Source organism: Buceros rhinoceros, unplaced genomic scaffold (assembly GCF_000710305.1).
Source record: "Buceros rhinoceros silvestris isolate BGI_N320 unplaced genomic scaffold, ASM71030v1 scaffold20348, whole genome shotgun sequence".
Lineage (NCBI taxonomy): Eukaryota > Metazoa > Chordata > Aves > Bucerotiformes > Bucerotidae > Buceros > Buceros rhinoceros.
Window position 1 is genome coordinate 1 of NW_010427697.1, and position 10,776 is coordinate 10,776.

Sequence of the window (10,776 nt, forward strand, 5' to 3'; positions counted from 1 at the left end):
TCTGTGATTCTGTGATTCTGTGAAATGGATGGACTTTATATTCTACCTTTTTGTGGCTTTACAGATTGAAACATTCTCAGACAAAAGGGGAAAATGTTAGATTCAAATTCTAATGAGAATTTCCTACTTCCAGTTTAAGTCTTGACAAATAGAAGGAAGAAACTCCTTTCAGACACTTCGTTTGTTATGAATCACTTGGGGTTTTTTTTCCATTATATATTTAAACTTGTGGTTTAATAATTAACCGGGCAAAATATAACAAAAGCAAACTCACTCAGTGTGAAAGATCAGGAGCTGAAATATTGCTTTCTATTGTCTTTCCTTTTTCTTCTTAAAGAATCTTACAGGTCCTCCCTGTTTTAAAGGGATCATCCCTATTCATGTCACGGGAAGAACAGTAACTATTTTTCACAAGTAATTATTCATTATTTTTCAGTAGCAATTATTTTTCATCAGTTCACCTTGTCTTTCTTTTAAAATTAAGAGGTTACTTTTTAGTTTTAGATTTTTTATTTGAAACCCAAAGAAATCTTCTCCTTTTTCTATAAAGTAAATTATTTGGCATTGGAATTTTACTGCTCTGCAGCTTATTTGTTCAGCTTTCGTAACTGCTTCTAAAGAAGGGAGAAAACGTGTGTAAGCTTTATCTTCTTAAAACCTTCCAGAAGAACTAGCTGCTGCTGTTGAAGAGAAAGCTCCTGCTATCCTTTGTGAGTAAATGTGAGAATGGCCAAATAAAATGGCAGCCTACTACTCCTCCCTTTACTAAGTCTTTAGGTGAAAATCAAGACATTCATGGCTTTGTGGTAGTTCCATCAATTCTTAAATCCAATCACTTCCAAACATGAAGACAGTGTCTCTATTTTGAACGGTGCAATGTCATTCAATGGAAGCTGCCACTGTTGATGAAAATACTAGTTATTGCGGGACTGTTTCTATCGAAGGTTTAATTTCGTGCTTCATGTTGTGAAGAGAAAATGCTACCTGTTTTAAAACCTGTTTTAACGAAACTGTTAGAAATTAAAGTATGTTCATCTCAACCATGTATGAACGGTAATACAGATTTCCCTTCTTCTGAGTGACAAGTTTTCCTAAGACCTTTTTCACCTGTTTAAGAACACAGCTGATAGAGATGAAAAGATTCTGGAAGAGCAGTATTTCCCAGCAAAGTGGTGCAATGTAGGTAACTTTCAGGGTTTACTCTCCTCCACAGATCAATAAAAAATGCAAAACAAGTGTGATTACAGCAGCTGAAAAGCTGGCCCAGTGCTTTGAAGAACTAATTCTTTGTTTGACTCTGCAAATCTTTCTTGTTGCACATTACAAAAAGTTATTTTTGCTGGGTTTTAATTTCTAAGGCTGTACGATTATATAAATAATTTCACTAGCTTTCCCATTTACTAAACATTGTTCTATATCCATTTTCTAGTGATGCATATGCAGTGTAATACCATTAAAAAAAAGGCCTTCCTTATTTATGCTTTATTTTATTTTAGAAGATGGCAGAGAACACAAAGAAAAAATTGATACTTGCATTTCCACTTTCAAAATGCTTCAAGGAAGCATAAAACAAAGGCTTTGGAATACAGTTTCCTTTATTTTCATTGTAAAACACATTCACAGAGTAGTCTATTTTCTCCCCTTTAGTCTTGTAATAATTTTGTTTGCTATGGCAAAGTATTTTCCTACTTTGATCTAGTCCTTTTCTTTTTGTGTTTTCTGGGACAGAAGTAAAAAAATGGCCAGTCAATAAGGAGAAATCATCATACTGAAAAGAACAACATGATTTAATTGTTGTCAATTCATGGGCATTAAAATTCAGATACATTGTGAAATACAAGATAATGACAGAGAACATTAATTGATTCTAATGATAGAATATTCTCTCATTAACAGAAAATAGCATAGACTTTTATCGAGTTCTTAAGCTGCTTTTTAAAGTTTTTATCAAAGCACCTAGCTAGCTTTGTCAAAAACAAGAAAACATCCTGACATTTGACATTATAAAAGGAAATGGAGTCAGTAGCTGTGAAAATAAATACAATTCGTGTCTATTTGTGCCCGTTTCTCAGATAGATAATCATACACTTTTTATGGGTTTTATACCTGCTTATGTTAGAACAAATTATTTTTTTCATACAGTTGTATTTTCATCAAACTATCCAAATAACCCTATCTGTTATAGTAATTCCTAATGTACATCAGTACACAGATCTAAATCTAGCCTGATCCGAAATTAAACTACTGGGCTTTTCATAAGTAACACGACAAATGAAAATTCACATACTGTGACTCCATTATATGAGCATATGATTCCTAGCAAGCAATATCTTCAATGGCGATCTTACAGGCTTAACAGAATGATAAATTTGGCCATCTCTGATCATCTGCCAGCTCAGCGTCTCTCTGGAGACCTAATTCCTTGTTACCTCTTTGTGCTGCCAAGCTGGGAGCTCAGGGGCTTTCCCTGGAGCGGAGGGATCACCTCAGTGGTGCAGAGCCTGCTCAGCCACCAGCCTGGGGTATGAGTGATGCACAAAGCCAGGGTGGGCTAGGGGGATGCTACACCCAGGCTGTCAGAGTGGCAGCCCAGAGATGTGGATACAGAAGGCATTAAGCTAGCGCAAGTCTGAGATTGCTGTGATTTAGGACCTGACCAGCCATCTCCAGAGCATTGCAAAATTGGTGAAAGGCTGAATTGCCTTTCCCGCAGTGCCTTTGGTCTAGCAGTGAGGGCACTTTAGCCAGCCCCACGAGTGGGTTGGGTGTGTACATATTTTATGCAGGCAAAATATAATCCCCATTCCTGCAAAAAAAGATGTGTCTGGGTGAAACCCTGCAAAGGGTTTCCCTGGAGAGGTAAAAAAAATAAAATAATAAAAAAATTTAATGAGGGTCTCTTCACCTCTGTGCAATAGGAAAACCATATAGCCTTCTCCAGATCTAGCAGATCTTAAGGGAGGATAGAGCCAACTGCATAAAAGGCTTCCTTCTTTACGGCAACTCTGGATCTATCTTGCATAACAACTAGGATATTCCCTATAACATTTCCCATCCCACAGCCTCCTTGTCCAAGCTTCAGAAAAGACCATGAAATAGTCTGCATTTTTCCCCATATTCTGAAGGCTGGATGGGGGAATAACATGTATTCCTCTTGGTTGTGGTCCAGTCTTGCATACCCCATTCCTTAGCCTGTGCAGATATTTTCCATTTCTCTCTCCATTTATTTTTCCTCCAAAGGGTTCAGAAAAGGTTCTGAATGGCCTGAGAAAATGTGTGAAATGGACTCTGATTTTAAATATGGCTGTTCAGAAAAGATTACATGGGTTTAGGGTCTTGACCAGTAATAAGTCTCTATTTATAACTAAGTGATAGAGTTTCAGGAAAATCCAATTCCTAGTGGATTAAAAAAAAGGAGTGGCGGTGGGGGTAGTGGGAGGAGGGTTGGCACCAAGATTTCTTCATCTGTATAGTATAAGCAAACATCCACAGTCAATGCAAATATCCCCAGAAGGATGGAAATTTGCTTCTGAGCGTGATGGGAACAAAGTCCAATGAAACATGTTTTACAGTATGGTATCTTTCCACTGCAATACTACCATATATTGCTCCTGGTTTGTTCACAGAGTTTTAAAACAGGACCACAACTATTCCAGGAAAGAGATTTATTTACTCATGTCCATGGGAAATTTACTACACCAAACCGTTCACGAAAGCATACTAGTTGTGACCTACTTGGATAAATACCACTATATCTCATTTAGCTATGGAAACAATGGGAAGCTATAAAACTTTGCGTAATACAATACAAACATTGGTCCTCTGAAATCTTCATAGTCAGCAAGCGTAGAGTATGAAAAAAGTTCTCCATTTTTAAGTGGTAGAACCAGTACTGGATAGAGAACATCAAAACCACCTAAAAGATTACTCCAGACCAAGCTATTTTTAATCAGCGGCCTCTGGTTTTTGGATATCCAGCTTGAGACACCATAAGTGGAGTAAATTTTCAGAAAGCCTCGAGCACCCACTCTCTGAAAAACTGGTTGCATTAAGGTATCTGAAGATGAGCACCAAGAATTGCTGCATCCAAAATAAGTTTGCATCAGAAATCCAAATTCCCTCAAGTTGGTATTTAGGGAGGACCTAGTGCTTTAGGCAGCTCTGAAAATCCTAGGCACCATGCACAGTGCGTGTTTATCTCTGACACTGGCAGATATAGGTAAACGTCTTCCACTATACCACTGCAGATTCAGTGAAAAGAAGTATTTCAACAGATTATTTTTCTGAGAGCTCTAAGGAGCATTAACTAAATAATTCAGGGCTATCGATATTATTTTGTCATTGACAGTGTAAAAAACAGATGTGCTTTTAAGATACAAATAAGATGAAAGGAAATAAAGTGTTTTTCTTCTCTGCTAAACCTTAATAGCTGGTTTCAGAATTTATTTAATAATTGTGTTCTAAGACATTGTAATTTAAATTTTTTTCTAATTTTTATTTCTCGTGATGTGTAAATAGGTAAGAAATATTAAGTATTGTAATGTTCTTTCATTAAGACAATAACATTTCAAAGGCTAATGTAAAATCAAGCTGCTAAAGTTTACAATTTCTCTGTCCAGCAGTTCTTTTATACAACTGCCCTGAGTAGATGCTATATGCTGCTTAGCAAATGGCCTTTAAGAGTTTAAAAATAACCCAGTAAAGCTACTCAAAGGTAATACAACACTTCTCAGGCATCTTTAATTGTAGTTAAGAAGAAAAAACAGGGTTTTCTCATTAATTTATTATCAGCTCCCTCCTCAATGATTTATACACATCAAAAACACAATTGAAACGTTCAGGAGAACTAATTGTGCTTGTTCCTACGCATGGGACCATGAGTTTACTCTCCAGAAAGGCAAGATTTTAAATTGCAAAACTAGTCCTATTTTTGTGGACCGTTTTAGCTGCTTTTATTAAACTCTGTGTTGTCCTCACATGAAACCAGTGAAAACAGTTATTTTCTAACCTAACATTGTGAGGTTTTTTTTCCAAAACCTCACTGATCCCCTTTAACAAAAAGATTATCTTATTTCAAAATTCATGATATAATCAATTTGCAGTGTTTCTCAAACTGGTACAAATATGTAAAATCTGTGCTTTCAAAAGCTTCTGCTTTGAGTAGCCTTACATTCCATAATTGTGCCCTAGCAATCATCAAGCTCTATCGCATGCCCCATTCATGAAAAATATATTTTGTTGGGATGACGTAGCTTAAAGAATTTGGCTCTAAAACTTCCTTACCTAGAGCTTCCATTAAATTATATTAATTTAAAATATCTATGGAATGATAACTTTTACAAAAATACTAGAACAAAAAACAAAACAAAACAAAAAAACCAACAAATTAATGGGTTGGGTTCATGAAAATGACTCTTTACAGTAATTAAAAAAGGTTTATCACAGTTTTGGTAACTTGCATGAGTTCATATTGAAAAGAAATCTTTCACATGTTCCTAATGAATTTAAATCTTTTGTGCTCTAGGTATTTTCAGTTGTACGCTCTGAAACAGTAGACACCATACAGCTTGTGCTTTTTATCAGGGAAGCCTACAAAGCGGACCGCTGCTTCATTAGGACTGCAGCGTTTCCTTGGCCTGGAGATTGGGTAGCGGACGCTGCCGTCAGCCAGCCAGCCAGCATCACAGCGGTCATACCCCAGGAGCTTCCAGGCAGCAAATATCTGTCCAACTTTGGCAATCTGAGCTCCATCCTTCAAGCATGCCTGAACGGCTTCATCGTAGGTCAGCTTGGTTGGGTGGATTAGGTAGTAAAAACGACCTAGTAAAGAGAAAGAAGGAAAAAGGGTCATTAGTAAGGTGATTAAGATGATAACAGTGAGTTTTGAGGAGAAATTGAGATGTTCCACTGCAGAATCATATGAAAGAGTGATTGATTTGGGACTGCGCAATTTGGATGTTGCGCTGCTAAAATTACCTTAATTTTTTTTGTATGGTGAGTTGATAAATACCAAGACCGAAAAAAAAAAAAGCTAAGTAGAGAAAACAAACTTTCTGAACAACAACAACAAAAAAATAGTGCTGTATTTATTTTTGCTAACTTAGCACAGTATGACAATCCCCACCTTCATTTGTACTCAGTGCTAACTGAATGCTAAATGCATTTTCATCCTCAGAGGCAGAAAAACAGGAAGAAAAAGACTGGGGGAGAGGGATGAAGGATGATGGACGACACCCTGGTATTTGAAGCAGGGCCTCTGTTCCATGTCTAACTTTATGTTGCCAGATGAGTTTACCAATGTTGTGACAACGACAATCCAGTGAAATGCCCGAGGAACCTTCTAGATTTCAGGCAAAGTGGACCTCATGCAGCTGCAGCTTACTGTCAGAGACAGGAAATCAATTAAGTGTCCACAGCAGTTCACTTCTACCTTATGCTCCCAGCATTAGTTTAAAACCCTTATGAGCTTTCCTCTCAGAAGCATGGCATAGCAAGGCATGGCCTTTGATAGCATCTGGGTGAGGGTGGCTGGAGGTAACACGTGCAGTTTTACTCTCTGACAAGGCAGTGACCTTGTTTCTGATTAAGTACAAGCCCAATTTTTTTTTGGTAAGAAAGCTGAGGTATTGCACAGCTTCTCAGAAGCAGAGTCTGAGCCTGTGGTAGATCAAAACCGTGCCTGTCATAAGTCTTCATTAGCAGTGTCAAAAGCATGCACAACAGTTCTGCAGCTCTGTTTCTCTTTAGGCATCAAAGCGTATATCCTCATTGTAAGTCAGCATTGAACTGATAGTGCTGCTAAGACAAATGTGCCTCTGTCTCAAGGTAATGAAAACATATGCCAGCAAGGAAAGCTCAAAAAGGAAGTCTCCCCTGCTAATCCATAACCAGCAATAATACTGACATTAATTTCATTTATCAAGGCAATATAAATTCATTGTAAGCCTTTCATTCAATAGTAGAGTTATTTATCATTTGACAATTAACCAAGTGTGAGGTAGAAATGGATTGCAAAGGAATTGTGTTAATTTGAAGGAATAATAATTTCCAAATAAATTCAGAACTTTTCAATCTGACTGTCCTGTAAGAGGCAAGTTAGCTGAAAACCAAAGGAATTTATTCATGTGGGGTTCTTCTAATTTCAGAGAACACTCTTTACTTCTTAATTAAGAATGTACTCCAGAATAATACCGCTTTTCTTCCTCATAAAAACCAGGCAAATATACAAACAGAATTCTGCTCAGTTTCAGACTACTTTTGTGGTGAAAAAAAAGTGGTGAGCAAGATGAAGAGTTACGTCAGCTCCAGATCCCTGCAAAAAACCACATAGCATTTTACTAAGTGAAGAAATGTCGGGTCAGGTGACAATATAAAGATAATTGAACAAGATTTGTGTAGAGGTGGGAAACAGTATACCACGACAAGAACACACACAAAAAGGGGCATTTACATTGCAGCTGTGGTTGAGAAAAACTTCTAAAAAGTGTCATTGCTGTCAGAGACAATATCTAGAGTATTTCCACAGAAAACTGTTGGGAGTGGATAATCTACCCCTTTGTGAAATGCTTGCTTAACTCCATTGAGGGCATTTACAAGGTGTGGCTAAAGAGAATATTTATTAAGTAGAAACCTGTCTCTACTTTGTTATTAAGAGGTTTCCCCAAAGCAAACAGGATTTCAGACTTAGGGGAATGGGGATTTGGACTGAGAGTATGTAAACTTCACCTAGCTTATTAGTTGCTCTTCAAACCATATGTTAATGGAATGTAATTTCCCAGGGATTTGCAGTAGGGTCAAGCTTTTGACATATGACGTCAATAATAAAAACCCCTGTACTCTGCTCCTTCCTTAAACAGGCGAACTTTAATAGTAAACCCCACAGGGGTTCAATGTGTATCCAGAATGTCTGATTAAATAAAATTCTGTTAATAAACTCACTACAGATTTGCTGGTTTTCCCCTGCTAATAGGTTAGAAAGGTTCTCAGTTGTTCAATCTTAGTAATTATTTATTGCTGTGAAAGAAGAGGGATACATTAACTGTCTCTCATTAATATCTGGTGGCTGGGTCACTCCTACAGAGGATAAGTATGCTTGATTTGACTTCTCACATGCAAATCATGGGGCAGAGGGTTTATGCAAACCTAATCAAACTCCATCTATAATAGCTATTTTAAGATTTTGCATGTTACGGAACTGCTTAAAGAGGAAAACTTGAGCACTTGACCTAAATACCCTATGCCCTTGTGACTGTGGGAGTTTGAGGGGTGAACCACCTTTGGAGATTTTTCCCAGCTCAGTGATAAATTTTTAGATTTATTAGTAAGTTTTTATATTGCAGCTGGGTGTAAGAGGCACTGTTCATGTTCAGAGGCACAGAAAGGCAGTATCACCCCATTTGCTATTTTCTGCATACAGTTTTTACGCAATGACTTTGGAAGAGGGTTCTTGGTGGATGCTCAGAGCAGATGCCTCCATGTACAGCATGAGAACCATTGAGTTCCTAGGCATTTGGGCTCAGCCATATGACTACTCCTGACAGTATACTGGTGTGCTGGGGCAGCCCCTTGCTCAGGCTCCTGGACTCAGTGCCATGCAGAGGCAACCAAGCAGCACGATCTGCTTGATGGGTGGCAGCACACATAGGAGAAACACTGAGAGGACAGCCAGTGATCTTACGCAAGAAAGCTTATGGCCACTAAAACCAGTTAAGTTGTTCTGCCCTGTAAAGCTGCTCTGATTTGTGGTTTCCTATGGCCAGAAAAGGCATTCTTAGCAGTCAGCGGGGTGTATCTGAGGCTTGCACAACATGTAGACCTATCATCTGCTCAGCAGACTCAGTGTATCTTGCAGCAACACTAAATGATTGAGGGAGGCCATTGTTTCTCAAAATTGAAAAACACGTTAAAAATTTGTGCAAAGTGAGATGCTTTCCATTCCTTTAATCACAAGGTCCTGGAAAGTATTCTGATATCCAGTGATATCTCAGGTGACTGATTTTTAACTGCTACATTAAATATGTGGGTATAATTATTAAAAATCCTCTTCCAGCCCCACTCATACCAGCAGTGACTCTGGTGTCTCAGAGCAACTACTTCTAAAAAACACTATGCAATTTTATTTTGGGTGGGTTGTTTCTCTTTTTGGAACAATGGCTGCACGTTCCCAGCTATAAAATACTCTGAAAATAAGCAGCCAGCATGTGTTATTCAGAGACAACTTGCTATACCTTTCTCCCATTTAAACAGTGGAGATGGTTAGCATATCACATGCACTACTGTAACAAACAGCTGGTTCACATCTGCACTTTTAACATGACCCCTGAAGTTTATTCTTTGCATTTTTAACTTTGTTAACATGAGATTTTTACTTTATTCTGTTAGAGTTGATATAAAAAATCACTTATGCACTGCAGTTCTGTGTGCAAAGTATATAACAAGATGCATGTTAATGAGCAGGAAGTGCAAAACAAGTTCTATTTATACCTGTTTTCTTTGAAAATGGTTAATTATAGAGGAGCTGATAGATATTGTTGTATTTATCTCACTTAAAACTTCTCAGTGCAAAAGATTTTCCTTTGTGAAACTTACTGTTTTCCTGCAGAAACCTTTTGAATTTAGGTAAAGAATAACCACTCAGCTCTACCGTTATATATTCTTCCTATGCCTTTTGGGCTCTGAGGGGAAGTCTGCAACAAAAGGATTCATCTGCATTTATTCCTCCAAATTGGTGTGTAGAATCCCAAATTGAACTTCTACAGGGAATGTACAGAAGGGGAGCATCCCTATTCCTTGAGGCAGGGCAGGGAGAGTAATAGGGGTGCTCTGCAACCCTTGCAAACCTTTGGATAATGCCGAGTTGTCCCACCACATGGGGCAGGAACCTTTAGCTTTTCCAAAGACAACATGGACTAAAATTGTTCCTATGGTGAAAAAAAAGTGGAGGAGAAATCAGCAGTGAGGGAGGAGAGCTAAGCCCTCAGACATCAGGAAATTCCAACATGGAATTTCCAGATTTAAGTTAGACACTTCCCAATATTCATTTTCAGTAGCCTTTATCAACAAGAGGAATGTAAAAGCAGACTGGGAAACATGTTGCCATCCAATAGCTATGCAGGCAGAAAAATGTTATTTTACAATATTTTGATAGACTTTATGGATAACATCATACTAGTGTTGCTCTTTGTTTTGTTTTATGAAACACCGCTATATATTCCTATAAGCAGGTAAACTGCTGGTACTAATATATACAAAGTGTATGAAACATTTTGGAGGTTTTTTTCTTTCTTTGCCTGCACAGGCACAAAACATGAACAGTTCTTCAATGAACCAACAAAAAGAATTCAGTATGAAGCAGTTGTACAGGCAGAACAAAATATTCAGATATTGTGCTTACACTACTCTAAGAAAAGACACTGTAGAGGCTAATTTCATAAAGTACTAATGTTATTTTACATTGCATTGCAGAGAAACTTTGCTAAATTATTCACTAATGGTGAAGAATCCCGGTACTTCTGGAGTATTCAGCTCGTCACAGGTGGGATCTGGCACTTTCTGAGTGAAAATGCTGAACCTGGATTTGAACTCACTGCATTGATGGCTATCTTTTAATTTTTCACCTTAATGGCTGAATGTAATTTTCCTGGTTTGTGCCTTTCTTCTTCAGGTGAAAACTAAGCTTTTTATGTATTTTGGACAAAGACTTTTTGCTTTGACTGCTCAACTATTTAAAATTGAGCAACTTCTGAGGTCATAATGTATTCAGTGGATTTCTTTCCC

At 37.7% G+C, this 10,776-nt stretch overlaps 1 protein-coding gene across 2 annotated transcripts in view; it reads right to left on the bottom strand.

The window, feature by feature from the left end:
• Positions 1–5,022: 5,022 nt before the first annotated feature.
• Positions 5,023–10,776, bottom strand: part of HAPLN1 (hyaluronan and proteoglycan link protein 1) — a 30,330-nt gene continuing 24,576 nt past the window's right edge. For both annotated transcript variants that reach the window (XM_010142019.1, XM_010142020.1), the window contains exon 5: positions 5,023–5,820. In XM_010142019.1, coding sequence (XP_010140321.1) covers positions 5,531–5,820 — 290 coding nt within the window. In that variant the 3' untranslated portion in view covers positions 5,023–5,530. The remainder of the gene's footprint in view (positions 5,821–10,776) is intronic.